Source organism: Emydura macquarii, unplaced genomic scaffold, assembly GCF_026122565.2.
Source record: "Emydura macquarii macquarii isolate MOO-44397 ecotype Brisbane River unplaced genomic scaffold, CSIRO-AGI_Emac_v2 contig_75, whole genome shotgun sequence".
In the NCBI taxonomy this organism is placed as follows: Eukaryota; Metazoa; Chordata; order Testudines; family Chelidae; genus Emydura; species Emydura macquarii.
The window spans coordinates 4,326,494-4,352,380 of record NW_027130212.1 but is presented as its reverse complement, the minus strand read 5'-3'; the positions used below and the strand labels follow the sequence as shown (position 1 = coordinate 4,352,380).

Sequence of the window (25,887 nt, the reverse complement as noted above, 5' to 3'; positions counted from 1 at the left end):
TTGTCAACAAACAGAAAGCAAAGAATTTCAGGCCAGTCTCAAGATTGGGGCCAGACTCATGATTTTTGAATGCTTGGAACTGGCAATACTGAATATCCTAAAGGCTGCTCTAATTTATGGTACATTTGATATTCCCCAATGGATTATGGCAGCAAAGATTACAAGGTCACACTAAGCCCAAATCATGCTCCACAGAGTGCTGTGGAAGCGTGGCATAAAGCTGGCTATGCAATGACACCAAGCCTGGGGAAATGTCAGCTGCTGATTCAGAGGAGCTTTAGAGCAACTTTGCACCACCCGAGCAGTGGAAAACAACCTTACAGGGGTAAGGGATGTGGTCCTGATGTGTTAACATGTTGGATGTATAATATTTCATAAAATAATGCATGTGTACTACAAATCCTTCAGAAAGACTGGTTCTTTGGCAGACATGCCTTTGAAAACTCAGGGCCTCAGCTGCTTAAGTGATGCATTTTTTTTTAATGACAACTTTCTCCCCCACCCAATCCCAAGCTCAGTAAATCACATGGAGTGATGAACTAGATAAATTGTGTGCTTTAAACTGGAGCCACTGTTGACTGCTGTGAGTTGAAAACAAAAACAAAAAGTCTAAAACCACAAATATTTTTATTCATATATAAACTTAGCCAAACTAATTTGAGATCTCTCTGTCAAGTTTCAGTCCAAAAGGAAGCCTTTATATTCATGTTATAAATAGCTTGGAAAACAAGCCTACAGGAAACTCTTGCACCATGTCTGTATCAACAACAGTTGATGCAAGTTTCATGTTAGGGCATATATGGCAACTGTGCTCTGAGTTAGGATCTTATCCTGCCGTCACTTTCTTGTCAGCAATGTGACTTCTCCTGTTAGTAAGCCCAACACCTAATAGTAACTGTTTGTAAGGCTGGGAACCATGAATTCAATTAACCCCATGCAGAAGTCCAGCACCAGGCCTATGCATGACTAAGTCCTCCCTGTACAGAGGTAAATATCACCTGTAGTGATCATTTAAATTAATATTGCCCCTTCACGTGATTTAGTGTATCGGAATCTCTGCTGGTCAACATTTTTTCTGTTCTAATAAACAAAGTCACAATAATATAAGAAGTTTCAATGGCACAAGATTTTAAACAAAGACTTCATTAATTAGTATACAAGGAAAAACATATGAAAGCTGAATGGGACGTTATCGCATTAAGTCATCATTCCACTGTAATACAGCTATAAATGTTTTCTAATTTGAAATTCAACAAGGTACTTTGATTAACATTATTAAATAAATTAAGATTTATATGCATGTCTCTGTACTTCATTCCATACTGTATGCCTATATTATGGTATTTTTTTATATTTCATATCTAAATTAATGGGCCAAATTTCTTTGATCTAGTGAATATTTACATGGGAAAAAAATTCATGCTCGAGAAAAAATATGGTCTGTGGTTAAGGCAGTGGACTGGGACTTAAGTGCATTTAATTCCAAGCTCTGTTATATTTTTTTTCATGAGACCTTGGACAAGCCACTTACATTTTCTGTACCCCAGTTTCCCATCTGGAAAATAATATGTCTTTTTTCCCACTCTTTCACTGTCTTGTCTATTTAGATTGTAAAGTCTTTGGGGGCAGGGACTGTCTCTTAATGCATGTATGTACAGTGCCTAAGACAATGGAACTTTGATCTTGGTTGAAGAGTCTAGGTGCTAGTATAATACAAGTAATAATGTGATTTCATAGTATTATAATGCAAATTTCCTTATTTTCTCCTCTATCCTTATATACAGGATTATGTTTGTTAATGTCCAATTCATGCTAAATACACTATCCTACTCAGTCCTATGTCACTTAGAATGTAGAATGTCTGAGATGCTTGAAAACAATGTACCGCTATTTCTGGCCCTTTCCATAGACTGATGTTTGGCTGATATATGTATCTTAATCTTTCGACTTAGATCCTGTTAATAATGGTCTGTATTTTTTATGCTTTTCATATAACATCTGTATTCCCCACATCTTAACACATCATAAAACCACAAAAGCAGGCCTTTTTTTAAGGCTATAAAGAAGTGTTAGCCAATGGCTAATCAAATGGACAGTTGCCTTCATACACACACTGCACATTCTTCAAAGTGCTAAAGTGCTTAAATTCTAACTAAAACTGCCATTCCCTATTTTCCATGATCAGACCATGAATTCTGTCACATGGCTAATTCTATGGGATCCCATCAGTAAACCATAAGAAAGAGTTAACACTTTCAGAAATTACTAATGCAAATTAACTTTTCACTACTGATATAGGGACTGATTTTAAAGACATGTAAGTATTTAGAAGTTGAAAAGAAAGCATTTTTCCTTGTCTGTAAGTAATTTTTTATTACTAATATCTGTAGTACAATAGCCGCATGATGCTAGGTGCTAAACAAACAGAGGTAGTCCCTGCCCCAAGGAGTTTACATAGTAATGGTATATCTTAAGGACATTGGAGAATACTAGGGGTAGTTCCTATTAAAATGCTATTTCTTCTGGTGTAGTAAGTTAATATACTAGCCTCTCACCTCTGAAGACCTATAGGGGAATCCTATTTTTTTGGTAATAATTCAGAGCTTTCACAAAAGCTGACTCAATTATGCCTAGTCAGCTCTAGCCAATACAATTACTCATTCACTTTAATAATCACTGCATTGCCCACAATTTTTTTTAATTAAAAAAATCCAACTCTCTATTTTTTTGTTTTTCCCCAAAAGATAATTTAGCTGATGTAAGTGAAATTCACTGTCAATACCAGCGCTCCCACCTTCTAAAAATCAGGCTCATTTACGGGGGCTTGAGTTAGCCATCTACAAATTAAATGCACCCAAATCACTGAACACTTCAAAAAGTCTTGGCTACAATTCTTAGAGCTGTGCAGTTCTTACTGATGATTCTGATTCTCAGAGAGATTTTGGCAGAAGATTCTTATAAGTGCAGACTTAAAAGCATTTAGTATTCCCATTTAATAATGCATTACTATGACAATATGAAATTAATTGACCTACTGGGTACCTAAATATATAAAACCACTAATGAATTATTTTCTTTGTTTCCTATTGTTTTTTTTCCCCAGAGAATTGCTTTACTGACATTAATATTGGTAAAAAAATTTAAATTAAATTTAAAATATTCAGAAGACAACTTTTTTTTTTCTGATTGGCATTTGCCATAATGCTGGTACATAAGAGCCAGGAAGGGAAACTGACTAGGTTTTTTGCAATAGTTCAGTATGAATAAAGCATAAAAAGTTAATAATGTAAGTGTTGGACATATAACTTGGTTGTTTTTCAAACAAGGCTTCCAGTTTTAGGGAGAGAAAGTGTTGTTAATAATAGGAGCAATGATGTTTGATTTGTAAAGTGAGTTAAAATAGGAAATGTCTATTTGACAAGCATGTAGGATGAAAAAAAAATATTTTTGGGAAAAAAATTAAGGGCAGAATCTTGTGCTTGCTCTTCTCAGTGGTGTGGGGTTGATACAAATGGAGTGGATTGAGCTATTTACATTTCCGCTCTTCTGCTCACAGTAACTGCTGTCTAATGGGAAGAAGCCAGGGACCTGTCAATAACCTCAAGATGACTGAACATGTCATAATAAGAAGAATACATATTTGGCTCTTAGATGGTGCATTAGCCAGCCTAGAGTTCAAGGGAATACAAGATCTGCATACAGTCCTATCCCTACACAGGTGCCCCTCTGGGAAAGGAAGAAATTTCTTGTGTCCTCTTCCATCACTCATGCAACACCAACTCCAGAATTTTGCTCTAAGATAAGGGCCTGATCCTGCGATCTTTAACCAGATTGAATATTATCTTTCTTTGCAGTAGTCCCCTTCTTTCTAGCTAAATTTCTTGCATTTGGCTTTACTCAAGAATTATAATGGTGGGAGAATGCAGTTCTAAATGGATTACATAGAATTATCCAAAACATTACTTTAAATTAATTGTGGATAGTTACCTCTTTTGAAGTTCTTGTTAGGAAAAGGTTAAACAGCCCAGTCAACATTTTACTACCCATTTTGTCAGCAACACAGCGTGCAGAACACGTTACCATTTTCACTGTTAGATAATTTCTGCTTTGTAGATGATAAATAGCTGGGAGACAAAACAGCTAAAAATGAAACTCAAGTAACTGACATCACAGCATGCTTAGAGAAGGGCACTAAAATGTCAGCTGATTTATCAGCCGTCAATACACAATTCCAGATTTCCATTAGCACATTGAACGACTTCTGCTGTAGCAGCAAAGATGATGAAACTCTTCTTCAGAAGCAAAAGACAAAAGGATTCAGAGCAGGTCACTGATTAAACACCAGGAACTAATTTAGCTAGAACACACAGGACTTCACAATCTTCTCTGGGAAGTCTAACATCTGAATTCAGGTGTTTCATTTGCACATGAGGGGGCTGGATCCCAAAACATGCCACTCACAGCTACTCACAGACTGTTTCCTCTGTGGTGTTCTATAGATACTGTGCCTTGGGAATAGCTATTAGCCTGGAAAGTTCTTTCCTGACCCCAAATATGGCAATCACTTAGACCATGAGCATGAGGGCAAGAGCCACCAGATAGACCCGGAAAAGGTTTCTCTATATTTTATATTTATATTCTCTACATATTAACTCAGAGCCCTCCTTCTTTACTGTCTCATCTGTGGCCATTGGAGATATTTTACTAATAGTAGTAGCGTATGGGCCATATACCATTGTAGGCAACCTCATCATACCATCTCTTCCATAAACTTATCAAGCTCAAGCTTAAAACAAGTTAGGTTTTTTGCCCCCCACTACTTTATGGAGGCTTTTCCAGAACTTCCCTCCACTGATTGTGGAAACCTTTTGTCTAATTTCAAGCCTAAACTTTTTGATGGCCAGTTTATATCCATTAGTTCTTGTGTCAACATTGGTCCTTAACTTAAATAGCTCCTCTTCCTCTCCAGAGTTTATTCCTCTGGTGTATAGACATTGTATAGACATGATGTATAGATATGTATAGTCCTCTGATGTGTAGACAGCAGTCATATCTCCCCTGAGCATCCGTTCTGTTAGGCTAAACAAGCCAACCTCCTTAAGCCCCCTCTCATAAGGTAGGGTCTCCATTTCTCTGACCATCCTAGAGCCCTTCTCTGCATCTATTCCAGTTTGAATTCATCTTTCTTAAACATGGGAGACCAGAACTGCACACAATATTCCAGCAGAGATCTCACCAGTGCCTTGTATAATGGTAAAAACACTTCCCTAACTATATTGGAAATACCTTTCCGGATGCATCCTAGGATTGCATTGACCTTTTTTCAGGGCCGCATCATATTGGCAGCTCATAGTCATCCTGTGATAGTCCAATACACCCAGGTCTTTCTCCTCTTCTGTAGCTTCCAACTGGTACATCCCCAGCTTACAGCAAAAATTCTTGTTAGTACCTAAGTGCATGACCTTGCACTTTGCACTTTTAAAAGTCATCCCATTTCTGTTACTTCAGTTTTCAAGGTCATCCAAATCTTCTTGTATGATATTGCGGTCAGCCTCCATATTGGCAATACCTCCCAACTTGGTGTCATCCACAAATGTTATTAGCACATTCCCACTTTTTGTGCCAAGGTCATTGATGAAAATGTGAACCATTGTGTTCTCTCCTTTAACCAGTTCCTTACCTGCCTTTTGATTCTCATATTAATCCCCATCTTCTCCAGTTTGCCTAATAAATTCCCATGTGGAACTGTATCAACTGGTTTACTGAAACCTAGGTAGATTAGATCTAATGTATTTCCTTTATCTAGAAAATTAGCTGTGTTCTCAAAGAAAGAGATCTGGCGTGCTCGATCTTTTGTAAAACTATGTTGTATTTTATCCTAAGTACCATTTACTTCTTTAACTAATCTCACTTTCAAAATTTGTTCTAAGAGCTTTCATACAATTGAGGTCAAACAAATGGGCCTGTAGTTTCCTAGTTCACTTTTTATTTCCTTTATTAAATATAGGTATTACATTTTCAGTTTTCCAGTCATAGGGTATGACTCCTGAGTTTACAGATCAATGAAAATCCTTGCTATTGGGATTGCAATTTCATGTGCCAATTCCTTTTCATATTCTTGGTTGGAGATTATCCATGCCACATGATTTGGTCTCATTAAGCTGTCTGAGTTTTGCCTCCAATGTGATGATTTCTGCTTCCATATCCTTGTTCTCATTAGCCACCTTGGCACTAATCCCAAATTTCTTATAACCCTTATTAAAAACTAAGGAAAAGTATTTGTTTAGGTGCTAGCCCCTACCTAGATATTGTGGCAAACGGCCGGCTTCACCCTAGTGGGTCTCAAGCTTTTGCCTCTCGTAGTGGGCCAGGGAGTTGCCAGTTACCCCATCTCCCCAGGGAGTGGGGTAGGGACCCGGGCCCGCCCTCTCCTCCGGGTCCCAGCCCAGGGGCCCTATGAGAAACAACTCTGTGCTGCTGGCACTGTATTCACAGCTGCAGTCTTTTCCCTGGGCTACTTTTCCCTGTCTGTCCTGGCTCCTTAGGCGCTGTCCCCTTGCTGTCATCTATCACATCCAGGAATATTTAGGCCTTACTATTATTTATAGCACATGTCTTCCAATCAATATCTGGGAAATTAAAGTCTCCCATAATCATACAATTGCCAATAGTATTTAGTTCATTAAAAATATTAAAGGGGTCTCCATCCATATCCAAATTGGATCCTGGGGGTCTGTAGCAGACCCCAAGCACTATCCCAGTATAGCTTCTGTTACCTTACTTCCACAAAGTGATTGGGACCCAAACAGATTCTCTTTCATCCATTCCATCATTTCCAATTTCTTTACAGTCTACCTCATCATTAATATACAACCTATTCTACCACCCTTATCTTTATTTTTGTCTTTCCTGAACTGCACCTACCTTTCAATATCTGTACTCCAGTCATGACTAGTATTCCCCCATGTTTCTGTTATCCCTATAATAACAGGTTTTACTTCCTGCACCTGTTGTTCTAGTTCCTCCATTTTGTTACCCAGGCTCCTTGCATTGATGTACAGACATCTTAGTTGTTTCTGCTTGGCTTCACTCAGATTCCTTGCCCAATTAGGTGCAGTCATTTCACTACCAGTATCCCCTTCCTGACTGTTACTGTAATTGATATTGGCACTATCTTTCCTCTTGCTGTCCAATCTCCTACCCTCTGTTGTTTCTTTCTCCATTGCTGTATTTTCTCTTACTTGATTATCCTCCCACTTAGTGTAAGAATCAGGCATGACAATTATCAGAACATCTCCCAACTGTCTCCCCCAAATTCCCAGTTTAAAGCTTTTTTAATCAGTTGTGACAACCTCCATCCTAGAAATCTATTTCCCTCTCTACTTAGGTGGAGTCCATCCTGTGATAAAAGTCCTCTGTCCATGATTGCCTCCTAGTTGTTGAACATCCCAAAGCCCTTTTTATATCACCACTGCTTAAACCATCTGTTGATCATCATAATCTTGTCTTTCCTTCTACCCTCCTCCTCTAAGGATAGGGAGAATTCCACTGAAGATCACTTGAGCTTCCATGTCTTTAAGTGTCTTCCCCAGCCTGTCATAGTTTTTCCTTTATGTGTTTTGGTGAGAATCCAGCATTGCCATTTGTTCCCACTTACAGGACAATCAGTGGATTCTTTCCTGCTTTTGTTAAGATCTTGTTCAGTTTCAGATCCACATCCCATATCGTAGCTCCTGGCAGACAGCAAACACTTCTGTTCTCTGGATCAGTTCTGCTGTCAGGCCTGTCTGTTCTTCTTAATAAGGAGTCCCCATCATGCAGTCCTGCCTTTGAGAGCCAGGTGCACCGAACAAGAGGAGAATATATCCCTAATATTTAACTGGAAAGTTAGAAGAATAGTCACTGGGCAAATGATTCTTCAAAAATCTATTTCTACTTTTCGATTCAAGTTTATTGGTTTTGAACAGTAATGATAGGGGAAGCCTGTGGTTACCCCTCTATTTAGATTGCCTAACACTGTCCATTATAAAGGATTCTTGCAACCTAAATAATTTAGTATAGATTTCAGTGTTCGGATGGTTTGCTCGGTCTTTCATGGAGACCTACTTTTGTTCTTTCTTGTTTTGTCGTTCTCTTAATATAATATAAAGAACATTTTGATTGAAAGAATAGGGTACTCTTTGTGTATGGGAAAACATCACAGGGTAAATTAAACTGAAGCTGCATGATGGTGTTGCTGTGTCCTACATACAAAACTGTATACATTTATCAAGCTAAACAGTATAAATAGTATAAAACTTGTTCAGATATAAACTCACTGGTGTGTTTACCTAGATTTGTTAATATTTATTATGGTTAAAAACTGGAGTATACAAAAGAGGTGGATTATTTTCAAGTAAAAATAATAATTTATGCTCCTCTTCAACCAGTATAGCTTTTGAACAGCTTATTTTTCCAGGTTTAATAGTAAAATGATTGTTTTCTGCTTGCGTGCAAACAGTCTAGATAATTGTAGTAATTTCTTATTATGTCTGTAAGACCTTTGTTAACGTTACAAAATACTGTAATTTGCACATTTTCTATGTTGGAATTGTAATAGAAAAGAAAAATGATTCTTTTAAAAGAGGCTTTTAGTTAATCCTACTCTGAGAAGTCAAAAATAAATTGTGAAAAGTTTTATGATAAATCAAGATCATGATACAAACAGCTGGTATTTTTTAAACATGAATAGAATTCAGTAGCGCTCGTCACATTATATATAGAGGTGACACCACTGATTTGCTCTGATTCCAATCATTTGTCATATTAGATTCAAAGCTTAAGTTCTAAAACATGTCAGTAGTAAATACAGCATGGAATTTCAACTTCTTTTGGAAGAAAGTAAATATATAAGGGCAGTTTCACTTTCTTTACTTTACAGTTTTATAAAAAAAGGTCATTAGATGGTTTGGTTTGATTCTTTAAACAGATTTATCAAACTGAAGTTTAAGTAAATATTTGAAGGATGAGGAAACATTTGTTTGCATGAACTCATTAGGTTTGATGCATTCTGAAAATATTTTGATTATAATGTTCTGCTTGGCTGTGAATTGTTTGTTCTCAGGTGCCATCTGTAATTTCTGACTGTATTGAATATGCTTGGATGTAGGGGCAAAAATATAGATACTTTGGAAGCCAAACAAGCAGGATTAGATAACTGAACCAAGAAACTCACAACCTCCTTTTGCCAATGGAAATGTAGAGCCTGATTTTGTTCCTATTAAGGTCAAATGGAGTTTTGCCACGGACTCCAATAGAAGTGGGATAGATCCCATACACAGTCATTTTTTAAAAACAAATACTACTTTTAAGGAAGGGGGTCAAATCCTGCAGTCCTTAAGCAGGGGCAATTCTCATAGTTGTGAATGAGATTCTCAATGGTTTTGATGAGACTTTCACCTGCTTAGGGATTTTAGCACTGGGACCAAGATATGCATGACATCAACAGTATTAAAATTAGAGATGGGGGCTCAGTAGCATAAAGTATGGGTTCCTTCAGCGAGTGGCAAGTCGAAAAATTATTCATCTTCTTTGTCACTGTATTTATACTGAATATTTTTTTAGTAGTTAATGTTCATTTGTATTCTCTAACCAATCCTGTATATACATTTTTCAGGTCAAAAGGTGTGCTATGATGATTTCAAGCATCCCTGTTACAAGATAGCCTACTTCCAGGACTTGTCAAGACGTGTTGGCTTTCAGGAGGCCCGCCAAGCGTGCGAAATCGATGGTGGGGTGCTTCTAAGCCTGCAAAGTGAACCTGAACAGAAGCTAATAGAACACATGTTACAAAACCTCACTAAGTCAGGCTCCGGGATTTCTGATGGTGACTTCTGGATTGGATTGTGGAGAAGTGGAGAGGGACAAGCAACATCGAGTGCTTGCCCTGACCTCTACCAATGGACTGATGGGACCATTTCATCATTCAGGTGAAAGTCTAGGAGATTGTGTATAGTCTGCAGGGCTTATGGAAGGAGACAGTGTGTGTGGCACCCAGGTGGTCAAATGTTTTGTGGACTGAAGCATAAAGTGGGTTAATAACATGCCCCTCCACTGCTTCTTTACACAAAGAGGAGGCTGAGTCTATGGATGTGGGCCTGGACATGTGGAAAGATGAAGTGCTTGTCACAGCTGCCCAGCCCCATAGAAGTCCCTCTGTAAGGACTCCTCAGGCTTCCAATGCTGTGGAGTTGGAAGGAGCCTGGGTGGGGCAAAAGATGGCAACCAAAATCTGCTGGATTCTGGCCCCCAAACCAGAAGACCAACAGCTGAGTAAATTAGTGCAGACTGTTTAGAGTAACTCACTCTGCCCTCACTCCAGATTTTGGAAACCCCATTAGATTTCCTGGTGGAACTAAAGACCAGTGGAAAAAAAGACAGAAATCAGGAGCCATACCCTGCAGGGGCAGCAGGGAGTCTGGGGGTAGGTAGCAGGGAAAGCAGGCAGCAGAGGGGAAGGAAGAAACATCTGCATGGATGCTCCAAGATCTGCAGACTGGTGATAGATCTCCACTGTTCCACCCAAAGGATAGAGGAATTGGAGATTATTCCATTTTAAGGGAGAATTGAGCCTATATACTATAATTGAGCCTATATACTATAATCTTCACTAGATAATGACATTTCTGAATGCTTGCAAATAATGATCTGGTGGGCCTTTTCTCTGCAAGACTTTGACCATTTTGATTCATGTTCACTGCTAGAAATTGGTATACGGATGAGCCTTCCTGTGGAAGTGAAGCTTGTGTTGTGATGTATCATCAACCAACTGCAAACCCCGGTCTGGGCGGGCCCTACCTTTACCAGTGGAATGATGACAGATGCAATATGAAGCACAATTTTATCTGCAAGTACAGTCCAGGTAAGAAAAGCTAAAGCCAGATTTCACAGGCAGTAGATCTTAACCAGAAAAGTCACTGCTTTGGCTTTGCTTTATTCAGGAGTCTGCAGCTGCCCTGCAGACCCATCATGAGCCTTAGCTAGTGTAATGAACCATATAGTGTGCAGACTGACAGAAACACTCTAACGGTGGGGCTAATATAAGAAAGCGAGTAATGCCCTTAAAACTCAGGTCATGATATCTAGTATTCTTTCTGCAGAAACTGAAATTTCATTTTAATAAAGAATGATCCCCAAGCCTGATTCACCTGGTTGTCTGGTTTTAGGCTAACATCATTCATTAAGTGCAGTTACACCAAAGTACTACTGGAGTCATGCAGTGGCAAATCAGGTCAAAAATATTCCTGGTCAAAAGTACTTGCTATTGTAATAATGTTAAAATTTTGGCTAGCAGGAGAATGATGTTTTACTTTTTAATCAGCCAGCAAACATCTAACGGGCCCAAATTCAGAGTTGGTGCATGAGAATGTAAATCCAGTGAAGCTTACAGCAGAGCTGAATTTGGTCCATTTTAAGCATGGATTTTAATTAATGAAACTTTTTCAATTTATATATTTGTACTTATCTTATGTCATCTTGCCATGGATAAAATCATAACACAAATAATCCAACCCAACATGATGTATTATTATATTTTAAAAAGCCCCTTGTTTTATTAAAACAAAAGTTAAGGCAGATCTACTATGGAATACATTTTACTTTTTCTTTTTAAATTGTTTATAAGGGAGATTGTTTACAATGCTCCAGACTTGCAAAAATGAATTGCTATACATGTAAGTAGTCCCACTGAATTTTCTGGGGCAATGCATGTGCATAAAGTTAAAGATGTATGCAGGTTGTTGCAGAATCAGGACCATAGGCTGAGTTTTACTATTCAGGTGTTTTCATGAGTAATTTCAAGCCTGAAACCAAATTTTGATTTACTATATAGTTTGAATTTTATCCTTAAAACTACTTGGCATCTCTCTATAGTACCTGAACTAGTGTTTTAGGCGGCTACTAAACAAGTTTGGAGTGCAGAGAATATCTAATTTTGACTTAAAAAAACCACATATTAATAGTTACAGTTCACTGCACAACACAGATATGCACTCAATACTTTGCCATATATGTCTTTCTTTGTTGTAACCCTTCTGCCAGTTGGGGTCAGCAGCAACAAGAGCCAGGTTCAATATCTAGGGGTTCCTTTTCAACAATGCTACACAGATCTGGCTCGAGCCCCCACCCAGTTATCTGGGGACAATTACACACCATCCCTTAGGCACCTGTAAGAAACAATACTTCCCTCTCACAAGCACAGAGTCCGGGTGTAGAAAAGAAACTTTTAATAAAAAGGAGGAAGGAACCCAGCATTAAATTGGGAAAACGGCACAAGCAGGATTTATAAGCTTACAACCATGAGCAAAACCCGCATCCCAAAATATGTTGAGCAGTGTCTTTTTGCCCCAGATTCTTAAGTCCAACAACCAAAAGTTCTTTTAACATATCTCCCCCTTCTCCCTCCACCACACCCCACTCACAGTTGTTGTCCTTGGTCAGTGAAGATCCAGAGTTCAGAGATACATCTGTGTCAGTTCACCTCCTACCGTGGCAGGGTGGGGTGGAAGATATCTTCCTCATTCTGTTGTCCAGGTGCTCATTCTGGAATCAGCTGCTCCGCTCGCTGCTCCACCCTATACCCTCTGGGATATCTTGAGGTCCCACCATTTAAACATAGCTGTGAGTGATTTTAGCTGTTAGTGAGGGTGCCTCACTACTAGTGCAGACTGGCAGCCTCTTGCATCAGAGACACTGTCCCAAGGCAGGACTAATGTTTAGATCTGCTCATCAGTGATTTCAGCTCTGTTGGTCTGCAACAAAAGACTCTTATTTGAATCTTAATCAGATGTTATTACACGGTAGAGAGAGGAAGGGTCAAATAGTGTCTAGGATCTTTAGACATAGCCCACCCCCTGCAGGTACAAGTACCTGTCCCCACCCTCTCCAAACTCCACTGGCAGATGGCACCCCTGTCCCCTGCTTCATGAGTGCAATTTAGGTGAGTGTGAATACCTTAATCAGGGCATGCCAAGCACAGTTCTGCCCCCCTTGATTCACACAACGAGGATAACGACCCTCTATTACCCATGCTGCCAACAACAGTGACTTGTGACCCAACACCGGCCAAAAATGATCGTTTGGGCAAAACAGTCCCAGCCTGCTGAACACCTGTGCAGGGTGGGCATGTCTGTGCAAACAAAGTCAGCTCCTGAAGTCCTCTTCCTCAGTTCATCACTAGATGTCAGGGGAGAGCTCATTCAGACCCTGTTTACATTGTAATAACATTTTGTTTACACCTAGTGCTTTTCATAGAAGGATCTCAGTCTTTATAATATTGAATTAGATTCACAACTCTATTTACCTGTATTCATTTTACAGATGGGGAAAATGAAGGACAGAGAGATTAAGTGACATTTCCAAGACATCACAGCAAGTCAGTGACAGAGCCAGAGAGAGCGAGAACTAGTGTTGCTTGAAAATGGTGAAAATATTTTGGCAACATTTCACATGAAAATGTTGGCCAATTCATTTTGCACAGTCCAAGTGTTCGTACGGTTTTCCATAAAATGTTGAGGAGCCAAAAATCCCCAACATTTTTTCCTGAATCATCTTACAAAAATGTTTTTCTTGAATGAAATATCTTGAATTTCGAATTTCACACCTTTGAAATTTTACGCAAAATTATCATGGCAGTTTTCTCTGGAAATTTTGGATGGCCAAAGAAGTCATGGAGGTCCAGAGCAACAGGAAGAAAATTTTACACACACTCTTTCTCTGTCTAGAGAAATGACATGGGAATATTAGTGGGTCCTGCATATACCAGTTGAGGAAACTTAAAACTGGGCAGCCCGAGCAAGGAAATTAGAGGCAAGCTTGAAGTTGAGCCTATACTGGTATTTATTGTTGGTTTTAGTAGTTATGCTTGGCAATAGATAAACTCCATGTTTTGTATCAGGACTATTACAGTCAAAGCATTACTGAATCTAAAAATTGTTCACTGTGGCCACAAAGAGAATTCTTTAAAACATACAAATCCCAGTATAAATGTAGCCACTCTGCATGCAAAACAAACCAGTTGTAAACCAGCCTCTACAGAGCCAGATTGCATGTAAAAACCTGCACTGAACCAGAGTTTCAGTGTTTAATCTGAACTACCTGCACCTGCAGAGATTCCCATCCGGTTGCTCCCTACACAATCAACTTCCAACCACAAAGGTAGCAGGTTGTATACTACAAACTGGAATTTCTTTTCCAGCTTACCGACAGTAAATTCCAACTGCCTGCCTGCAGATTAGGCTGACTGTTCCAATCTCAGTGAGCTCTACAAATTTTTAGAAAACCAGAGTAGGAAAACCAATGGATTCTCCATTCCTCAAACTCCCTATTTCTGAAGTACTTGAACATTTCTTATTTCTTCATCTTTGCAATGGAGCTGCTGAAATTCACGTGATAAGTATGGCTCTGTGACTCATCAGGCAATTTTACTCAGCCAGCCTCCAGGCCTAATCTGCATATTTTCACTTGCATTTCTTCATTTTTTTTCTAAGCAATATCTTTAGTTGGGGAAAAAACCTCCCTTGATGATGTTTAATGTCACAGTGCTAGCTGTGGGTTTGAATCTCATTCACCTTGACAGGATGTTGATCTTAATTATATAATGGTAGCTGTAACCACATTTAGTTTCTGAGCCAACTCCTGCATCTTGATTTTTCAGATCAAATTAAAAATTAATCCAATCTTTTATGCTTCAGAACGAGCTACCTCTAGGAACAAGTTTATTGTATTTTGACATTTTGCTCCAAGCCATGTCCCAATGTAACCAGCTTTTAGCTGAGAAGCTGCAGTAATTATTATTGTTTTAGTAGGTTTTGTTACCTCTTTGAACTCTGAGCGTTCTGCATTCACCATTACTGTTCTGAGCTATAGACCAGTAGCACAACTGGTGTTCATAATCTTATGACAGGGAAATACTATCCAAATAACCATAAAAATTCTACATCTGTGATCATAGTCTCCATTTTAAATAATTTATTTCAATAATCTATGGAATCCTTTAGACATACATAACACTAATCTCCCATTTCTACAACCTAACTGACCTTTGCTGCATGTTTTATAGTCATGAATTACAGTTTCCACTTGGCTATTTATAATTAGAAGTAGAATATTCTCTCTTTTTCTGCAATGATTGCATTTCCTTACCCTCCAATTTGTAATACCTCACCAACTAACCCTTTTTTGATTTTAGGGATGTCTGTAGCAAAATAAATAAATAAATAATAATAAAAAAAGATATCTGCCCTCAAAACATCTAGTTCATACTTCTCATTGCTCCATAGCTATTTTTTTTATATAATCATCTTGGAAATAAGAAAAGGTTTCTTTAGCCCACCACTATTAAGAATACTGCCTCTCTTAGTATGTACTAGGATCCTCTGACTATAAGAGACATGTGCGATGTTAAGAAAAGCTATATTCAAATTCCATCTGACACAAGAAAAGGGTGGGATTCAATTAACTGATTCAATTAACCAATAAACTAGTAACCAATTAATAAACCAATTAACTAGTAGGTTCCACCAGAAAAAGTGGGTTTAAGACTAAAACTGAAGCATTTCTATTTGTTTAGATTTGAACAGAAATATGGACTACAAGTAGATTCATACCAACTCTTAACTTTAATATTTTGTGTCAAACATTCTTCAGAAAAGTGCTTACCAAATATTGAAATATGAAGTTGAAGAATTCTGCAATAATAGTATTTTTTAATGAACATGGGGATATTTAGCTATGGTACTATGTGTAAAGCAATGTAAAAGACATCTGTTTTATTACTCTTACTTTTTCATTGTCAAACTATTGATTTAACAGATAATGTCCTAGAAAACGAAGTAGGCAACAGAGCAGAGACAGAATATGGTAAGAAACTTCAAAATTTTTAGATTGAGTTGCAATGGTAAAGACATAATCTCATGAATCATTTATAGGATCCAGGAAAGTTACATAGTGTTTTGGTTTTTTTTTTTTTTAACAGCTTTGTGTTAGTAGTGGAACATATGAAAAAAGAATTCTGCAGAGAGGAATATTTGCAAATGTATGGATGTAGTTCAAAACACTGCTGTTTTTAATTCCTATTCCAGATTTAATCCTAACATTACATTGAAGTCCTGTAGACGTATTTACTTACAGTAATTTATTCAATGCTGAAATAGTTCAGATATCAAATGTGAATGTGTTTTAAATGTAAGTTACTATGAACATATGTTACAATATGTAATAACACTTTATACTGTTGCTATTTTTCTGAACTGTTTAACTTCTTTTTCAGAGGTTTTCCCCTCAGTGGCATCAGGAAAGCCTTACGATGAAAACAAACCAGAAGATAATTATCATGTAGTTGTTACTGAAACAGGTAATTAATTCATAGGGCTTTAATATTTGGATAAAATAGTAGCAGAGGATGTAGGGAATTAGAATTACATATGCAACTTCCCCTGTTGTTCACAGGAAAAACCTGCCTAGTTCCTGAGAGCTGTACTGAAAATATACCTATAACAGGGTGGCACCCACTTCTCAGGAGTATCCACTAGCCAGGTGTGTGTGCCAGTACTCAGTTAGTCTGTGGTGACCTCTGTCCGTGGTTTCTCAGGCAGGTTTTCAATGATTCAGGCCTCTGGCTGAGTCACAGACACAAAACAGACCCCTTCTTTTGAAAACTTGTGGCAATCAGGGGAGGTCCCGGACAATTGGAAAAAGGCAAATATAGTGCCCATCTTCAAAAAAGGGAAAAAAGGAGGAGACGGGGAACTACAGACCAGTCAGCCTCACCTCAGTCCCCAGAAAAATCATGGAGCAGTTCTTCAAGGAATCCATTTTGAAGCACTTGGAGGAGAGGAAGGTGATCAGGAACAGTCAACATGGATTCACCAAGGGCAAATCATGCCTGACCAACCTGATTACCTTCTATGATGAGATGATTGGCTCTGTGGATGTGGGGAAAGTGGTGGGCATGATATACCTGGACTTTAGCAAAGATTTTGATACTGTCTCCCGCAGTATTCTTGCCAGCAAGTTACAGAAGTATGGGTTGAATGAATGGACTATAAGGTGGATGGAAAGCTGGCTAGATCATTGGGCTCAACAGGTAGTGATCAACAGCTTAATTTCTAGTTGGCAGCCAGTAGCAAATGGAGTTCCCCAGAGGTCAGTCCTGGGTTCAACATCTTCATTAATGATCTGGAGGATGGGGTGGATTGCACCCTCAGCAAGTTTGCCGATGACACTAAGCTGTGGGGAGTGGTAGATATGCTGGATGGTAGGGATAGGATATAGAGTGACCTAGACAAATTGGAGGATTGGGCCAAAGAAATCTGATGAGGTTCGACAAGGGCAGAGTACTGTACTTAGGATGGAAGAATCCCATGCACTGCTACAGACTGGGGACCGACTGGCTAGGCAGCAGCTCTGCAGAGAAGGACCTGTGGGTTACAATGGACAAGAAGCTGGATATGAGTCAACAGTGTGCCCTTGTTGGAATATTGGGCTACATTAGAAGAAGCGCTGCCAGCAGATCGAGGGAAGTGATTATTCCCTTCTGTTCAGCACTTGTGAGGCCACATTTGGAGTATTGTGTCCAGTTTTGGGCCCCCCCACTACAAAAAGGATGTGGACAAATTGAGAGAGTCCAGCAGAGGGCAACAAAAATGATTAAGGGGCTGGAGAACATGATTTATGAGGAGAGACTGAGGGAATTAGGCTTGTTTAGTCTGCAGAAGAGAAGAGTGAGGGGGGATTTGATATTGGCCTTCAACTACCTGAAGGGGGGTTCCAGGAAGGATAGAACGAGGCTATTCTCAATGGTAGTAGATGATAGAACGAGTAGCAGTTGTCTCAAGTTGCAGTGGCGGAAGTCTAGGTTGGATACTAGGAAAAGTTTTTTCACTAGATGGGTGGTGAAGCACTGGAATGGGTTACTAGAGAGATGGTGGAATCTCCCTTATTAGAAATTTGTAAGGCCCGACTTGCCAAAGCCCTGGGTGGGATGATTTAGTTGGAGTTGATCTTTCTTTGAGCAGGGGGGTTGGACTAGATGACCTCCTGAGGTCCCTTCCAATGCTAATATTTTCTGATTCTATCGGGTATACAGTCCACCAGGGGCCTATCCCAGTACTGCTCCCTGGGATCAGTCTTTAAATAGTCCTGGCCTTGGCCATAACCCCAGGACTTCCTTCCTGGAAACACTGTCTTCCTGCTGCCCTCCCTGGGTTCAGTCCTTTATCGGCCTGCATCCCCTTATGGGCTAACCTTCAAATAGTCCCTTGACCCTGGTATGGGACCATGCCCGCAGAGCTTCCTCCCTAGAGACTCTTCACTCTTTCTGGCCCCAGCTATTCTTCCCTCTTCAATCCCAGCAGCCAGCCAGGATCTCCCTCTTACTCCTCGGTCCTTCCTAGCAACTGATCTGTCTATGGGCTTCCTCCTCCGGCTGCTTCTTCAGCTAGCCAGCCATCCAGGAACACAATCCTCACAGCAACTGCCTGGCTCTTGATTTGCAGCTTCTTTTATATGGTCCTCCTGGGCTCTGACTGGCCACTCCCTGCAGCCTCTATCATTGGCTGCTTCTTCCCCCCCGAGCCTCTCTAGGCTGATTGGAGACTCAACTCCTCTCTGGGATGCGGTATGGTAGCACTCTGAGGCCTCCAGCAGTGGGCCTCTGGGCCTAATCCACTTCATCAGAATACCATTGACTAATAATCCAAGATTTTTTATCAGTTTCACTTAGTTGTTCCTGCACGAATCAATGACTGTGATTATATTTCTGGGAGGGAATACTCAACTATTTCAGATATTGCTACTGTGTCTTCAACCCTGCAGTTGAATCTTCATGAACCTGGAGCTGAACTCAGTGGGTCTCTACCAGGGCACAAGTTTTGCCATTGTGGATCTGATTACAGGATCAGCTGTGGAACTTCATACCTCTGATGAAGAGAGTCAGTCAGCAATGTGTAACATGGTCTAACACAAACATAAGACACTTGTTTTAGTTCTAGGGACTGAAGTGCTCTGTTATCTACCAAACAGCCGCATGGTACAACAAGGTTCCCTATGTGCCCCAACCCTGATCTGAAGGGATCAGCTCTAGAGTTCAGAGCATCTGAACACCCTGCTAAAACTGCCCACAAAAGTGCCAATGGTGATGTTGTTGTTTTTTGGGATGGAGACATCTACCCACTAAGAACTGCTCAGAGACCCACCAACTCATTTAATTTAAGGGTTAATATTCTGCATGGTTCCAAGCAGTTCTTGAGAGGTGCTAATTGCCCTCAACTCCCATAGACTTCAGGGGGCATTGAAGGCACTCAACATCTCTCGGCACAGCTCAACATCTTGTAGTATCTGGCCTGTAGGGCACTGACCAGCTGAAAGATGACAATAACTTTCCACTACTATCCATCTCAGTTGGATTGAATCAATTATCTTGATGTGAATGCCCACGTGTCCCATTACCAGTCCACTAGGACATGTTTACATGAGCCAATGAACTATTTTGTTGCTGATGTTGTCATCTAAAAGAATAACATTTTATGTTATGTCATCATTATTGTGCTGCTTTCTGAATATACAATGAGAATTCTAATAGACTGAGAAAGAGCAAAAGAATCCTGAAAAATGATAGATAATGGTAAAACAAAGGGTTTGCAATGGTGCGAGGGAAAGATAAGCAACAGCAGCAGCAGCCAACCCTGGCTCTCCATTTCCACCTGGTTAGTTTCTCAGAGCAATTCTTCATCTGCTCACTCAAGGGCAGATGCTGTTGTTATACTTTTGAAATAAATAAATAGGTACTATACTTTTCAATGCATGACATGCAAAAAGCCTATATTTAACAACAGTGCTATGGTATATAGAAAGTCAAATTATGATTAATAAGCAAACTGGCCATAAACACACATTCTTGCAACTGAAAGTATATTTAAAAAAATCATTGGTAAGATGTAGAGTATCCAGAGTATCAACTTGTGGGTCAGGTTTAGACAACTACCTTCTCTTGTGTATGGTAATAAAATGTGGGCATAAACTTCTTTGAAATGTAATCACGGTTTCTCTCTTGAAACTGGAAGCTGATACTATTAAACATAGATGTACAATGATGATTGCTTGTTAATACCTGGTGGTCAATATTCAGCAGAGTGCTACATGTATAGTGGCATATTACCTGAGGCAAAATATCTTTCTTCTTGAGCCCGTTGTAAGCATTTGGATGGACAGAGCCTCATCTCTTCCTGATATGAAAGGAGACGAGACACTTCAATAATCGCTTTTATTTCTTATCTGCTATATCGAGGAAAGAAAAAAGTTCAAATGACATAAGAGCAGACTGTAACTTTTCAGTCTATCCTGAGTAAGGAGCAATGTGTAGCTGTGCTGGTCTAGGAGCATATTAGAGAACCAAAGGGGACTCAGAGTCACAATTCTGCCCCTGCTCCCCCATTGCTTTGTGGGAGGAGTAAATTATTTCACACCTTTCCTTGGAGCTGCTTACTTTCACTGTGTACAGAGACGTCTACTCTGACCTGTGTGTGGCGGGGGGGGATTCAGGACTCTTGATACTCCCTACCTGTTCCTTTCCATTTGCTCACTGCATAGCATGTCAGGTGAGTAGTCCTTGCTCTCCACACCTCAGCCAGAGTCAGAATCTAAGCAGGGCAGTAAAGGGGAATGGTGGTGGGGAGTGGGCATGGGGGCTGCATGGCTGAATAAGAGCTGTGACTATACAGCCCAGTCCATGTAATTGGCTGTACATTTTTACAATAGATCTATATTTTAGCTGCAGTATAATGAGATGTGAGTCATATTTTGACTTGCTGAAAATAGCTAAAAATCATAATGAAATAATTAATGCATAAGGAAAAGTACTACATGCACTTTTGATAGTTTTTTTCATAAACCATTGGGGGCTTTTTTAATATTCCTAATACATGGAAATTTTCCTTTAAAATTGATTGGCGGTCTTTCTGCAGAAGGAATGCAGGCTTGGACTATGTATATATAGTTAATTAAGACAACACATTTCTCTTGTTTGTTCTGCTCCAACTCTTTTAGTGAGATGGGACAGCATCTTTCAATATAGTAGGCACTAATGAAATACTTTTTTCCCTTGTAGGTATAATTCCAAATCTAATTTATGTGGTTATACCAACTATACCACTGCTGTTGTTAATATTGGTGGCTTTTGGTACTTGCTGTTTCCAGATGCTACATAAAAGGTAAATACTGTCACTATACTGGTATGAACTTGTCTTATAATGATGAATTCATGTTTCCCTTAGCAAGCTCTTCATACATAAAGAATGCATACATCTCTCCCGTTTCCTCCTCAGATACGCTGTGTGCATCTTCTGAAACCTGAAAATCCAAGCAATTTATTCATAGCAGACAGCTGAAAATTCATGTTCATGGCTTTTAACCTATGGAAAGGCTCTGGCCTAATGTAGAGCCACAGAGTCCTTAAGACAAGTTGTGCTGCCATAGGGAATTTTTCCAGTTCCAAGGGGGACATTTTTTTCTGCCCCTGCAGAATACTGCACTACTGTAGACATTTTTCCTTACTTCCCACAGCCAGATAACCATCTATATGGGAATTGGTCTCTTGAGAATAGCATTGGAAGGCTTCACTGACATGGAGCATACGCAAAGAACACCCATCAATTTTCTGCCACAAAGGGTGAATTCTTCCCTGGCTCAATGGGCATAAGTTTTTTGGAGAAAAACTTAAAAAGGTAGCAGCCTGATAAGTCTTGATTCACTGGCAATCCAGGAAGAGCAAGAAAGCTGTCACCAGACCAGGAGAACTTAAACAAACAAACAAACATGTTTATGGCAGAGTAAGCAGCTAACATTTAGGAATGCATCTGTTTTGACAGTAGTAGTCAGCACATTTGTAACATATTGATTGGGGGATAGCGTCTCCCTCCTCCCTAGCATGTGCATATGCCTGTGATGCTAGTGCTTCATTCATAGTGATTTTCCTGCCCCTGAATGTCAGCTCTGCTGGAAGGGCAGGATTACTAACAACTCTGAGAAGTCAGGGAATAGCTGATGGGAGAATTTCAATTGTGGGGAGACTGATGTCTCATTTGGACTTTCATTTAGCTTCCCGCCCCTCCCCCCATTTTTTAAGGCTTATTTCTCCCCTTTTTTGTGGGTTTCAGTTTTAATTCTTCCTAGTGACACAGAAAACAAAATATAAAGGTAAACAATTTATGAAACTTTTTTTAAAAAATTGCCCCATGTGGGAAACAATCTCCTTATATTTATAAAAGTATCACACAGTTACTTAGTAATCCTACCCCTCCAGATGCATGAGGCCTGCATTAGAACATGTATCTTATCCTAATTATGTGCACTTCCATATAAAGAAGTGGACGATTTGCATTTCCCAACCTCTGTGGTGGCAACTTTCAGCAACAGTAACAAGTTAGGGAAAATCCATACCTACATACAACCACTGTGGCTTAGTACACACTTACAGGAAAATTCAGCAGCAGTCAACGGGAGTTACGTAAGCTATGCAGAGTAGCTTGCGTAACTCCCGTCGACTTCCTAACTTCCCTTTAGCACACTGTCTCCACTGCACTGCGCCTTTTGAGGAGCTGGTTTAATTGAATTGACTTCAGGATCAATTGAGCGAGTCTTCACTGCCACTCAATCGATCTGGATAGATCCATCTGTCAGTGTGTACACACCCTGTGATTCCAATGCTGACTGACATGGTTTTGGTAGATGCCATGAAGGTTGAAAAAGTAAGGTAAAATGGTGAAGGGGGCCCATACAGAACATTGTAAGGATTAGGAGATATGTCTCATCTTGCATAATAGTGGGATTGGCCTTCTAGGTAAGTATCATGGCAGGTACATTAATGATCTCTTGGGAGGGGGGACTCATTCCTCCTCCCCTCTACGATGCAAAGGGTTCTAGAGGATGGGTTCAGGGCTTGCCTATCCCTCCAGATAGACCATGCAAGAATGTGAAAGTGTGATCCATAGCCTACTGAAGTCAATGGAAAGACTTGTTGACTTTCAGGCCCCTGAAACTGTGCTAATTTATCCAAGAAAAAGAATTTGCACTTCCCAAGATCTGGAAAGAATAGATCACAAGAAGCTGGGAACTCCACTGCTTTATGTGAGGAGTTCTACCCTGGAGGGGGCTTCCCAACTTACAAATGAGTCGCTTTTTCTCCCGGTTTCTTTTTTTAGGCTTTCATGAGAGAATGGCTTTTCCTATGAAAGATTAGCTTGCTGTAAAGCCACAATCCATGGACTTCCAGGACTTGCTTAATTTGGAAGAACATGGGCAGTTTTGGCTGGCGTGGGCTCTTATAGGGTTGTAGTAAAGGGAAGCAGAGCATCTTTCCTATAATTAGTAACAACAATCAGCTCATTCATGCTTAGATGCTCTCCCTTTCCTTTCTTCCAGGGAAGCAAGGAGAAACTGCTTCACAGACCCATCTCCATTATCATCTGAATGCCTTGCAGAAAGTTTAAATTCCAACCTGGTATATATCTCAGTTTCTATGATTGTATTTCACAGTCAAAGCAACAATGCCAGACAATATCCTCAAACTATTTATTGTCCCTTACTTAATATTATTCCCAGAAATTTACAGGCCGAGCCAGATCCTCTGCTGGTGTCAATAGCTATAGCTTCATTGAAATCATTTGAGATATAGGCAGCTGAGAATCTGATCCATGATATTTAGACATGTTGTTGTGGAGAATGCATATCTTAAGCTGTTTTTTGCTTAGGTGACATTCCATTCAAGGTACCTCAGACATAAATGAACAAAATGAGCCAGCTTCACTAGTGTAAAACTGGAGTAAGGATTGGAAGCATAGGGCCCAGCTCCAAAGCCCCCCTGAAGTCAATGGGAATCTTTTCAATGATTCCAATGGCCTATGGATCGGGCCCATAATTCATTATTTCCCCCTAAACCACTTTGGCAAAAAGTCAAAAACAAATATTTTATCTGGGAACCAAAACATTTTGATTCTGAACTGCTGCAATGGTGACACATAGGAGTTGTAGTTTGCTTCCATTTTCCTGTAAAATCTGGGGTTCCTGCTATTACACCATCTCCCAGGATGCACCATTTCCCTCTCTGAGAGAGAAAAGGTGGTGAATCATGTCAGGTACATGGCTAAGGTGCATCTTGAACGTCCCTGGCTTGAACGTCCCTTCATGCAAGATGAAGTCTGGCTGGGGATCTCAGTCTGTAGAAGAGAATGGGGGCATGAGCTACTGTGGCAGCATTTCAGAACTGAAAATTTTCAGTTTTAAAACTTCAGTTTTTTGATGAAAAATTTTCTGTGAAAAGTACATGCTTTTTGTTAAAAAAATAACTCAGTGCCCCCAATTTTCCTGAAAGAACGATATTGCTGGAAAACTTCTGGCCATCCATAATTAGGACTTTTCTACTGTAGTCAATTCATTACTAAGAGTCTCCTCCAACTCCCATTGATTTCAGTAGAAAATGGATCATGTCCTAAAGGCAAGATTTTGTCCCACTTGTTCATGTTGAAGAGAACCTTGCCAGTGGGACTACTCTCAAAGTAAAATACTGTTCAACATCGGGGAAGGGTGGCAAAATCTGACTTTAAACAATGTAATACAGCGTGGACAATCTCAGTCCACAGGGAGACAAAATAATTTACCCTCCTTTTGAACATAATTGTAGTGGTTTCTTTGCCTTTATTGATCACTGTGGTGATACATTTAGGCAGAGCCCATGCATAACCTTTTTATAGGAAGGGAAACTATGCTACATCAATAACAGAAGCAACTCTGAATTAATGGATGGATGTAGTTTGACATACCCTGACCTAGCCACATCCTGAATTTGAACCCCAGAGGGATCAAATGTGCTGAAATTATTTTATATTTTTATTTTTCAGTAAAGGAAGAACAAAAACCACCCCAAACCAGTCCACGTTATGGATTTCAAAGAACCCCAGGAAGGACAGTAGCATGGAGGTATAACAATTTAATGACTGAAAATAAAGCAAAAATAATATTTTACAGTTGGGCTCTATTATAATGTCATCTCAGCACATTAGCTTGGAATGGCTTGAGACTGCAATGGATCAGCAAGATGAACTGTAAGCTCCCCCTTGAGGCCACTCTTCAAAACATTTTTATATGTAATATTTGATTATTAGTTAAATGAAACGTCATGCTAAATAAAGAAAAAGAATGTGTCTATTTTGCTAAGGGAAGTAACTCAAGTACAACTGAGCAATGAGGTGGACATTGCATTTGAAGCGTATATAGGGAAATATCTACAGTATATATCAGTTTTAAAATTGTTTGTAGTAATCATAACATTTTTATTTCTTGTAGTCCCTCATACATTCTACTTTAGTTGATGTACTGTAAATTGAATGGATATTAATTTACAGTGTAACAAAATAATTTATCTTTGCATAAATATTTGATAAAAATGGATTGCTCAGTTATTTATTTGCACATTTTCACAACCGCTCTTGATTCTTTAGGCACAAATTTTATTTGTATCCTGTAGCTCATGCTTATCAGCAGAGACGGTTGCCAATGCTGTGATATTGATCTGCAGTGGCAGAATTCAAGTATTTAGGAAAATCACCTGATGCTGCATAATGAGCACACTTTGCTAACGGATAGCCAAATCTTTTTGATACATTTATCCAAAGTTGACATAAATCGGTCTGTCAATGATATGATTTAAATGCAGCATTAATAAGATATGCTCTAAACGCAGCATTTATGAGCTTTACTGGAACCATACTGATTTTTATTTCCTTTGAAAAGACAGAAATGATAAATATCACTGTAGTATAAAGTCTGAGATGTCACTGAAACTTTTATATAAAAACT

General features: G+C 39.4%; 1 protein-coding gene across 1 annotated transcript in view; it reads left to right on the top strand.

Annotated features, from left to right (window-relative positions):
• Nucleotides 1-25,595, top strand: part of CHODL (chondrolectin) — a 40,503-nt gene extending 14,908 nt beyond the window's left edge. The window contains exons 2-7 of the mRNA XM_067542914.1: nucleotides 9,656-9,968; nucleotides 10,743-10,900; nucleotides 15,850-15,897; nucleotides 16,307-16,390; nucleotides 21,143-21,245; nucleotides 24,930-25,595. Coding sequence (XP_067399015.1) covers nucleotides 9,656-9,968; nucleotides 10,743-10,900; nucleotides 15,850-15,897; nucleotides 16,307-16,390; nucleotides 21,143-21,245; nucleotides 24,930-25,014 — 791 coding nt within the window. The 3' untranslated portion in view covers nucleotides 25,015-25,595. The remainder of the gene's footprint in view (nucleotides 1-9,655; nucleotides 9,969-10,742; nucleotides 10,901-15,849; nucleotides 15,898-16,306; nucleotides 16,391-21,142; nucleotides 21,246-24,929) is intronic.
• Nucleotides 25,596-25,887: the final 292 nt, after the last annotated feature.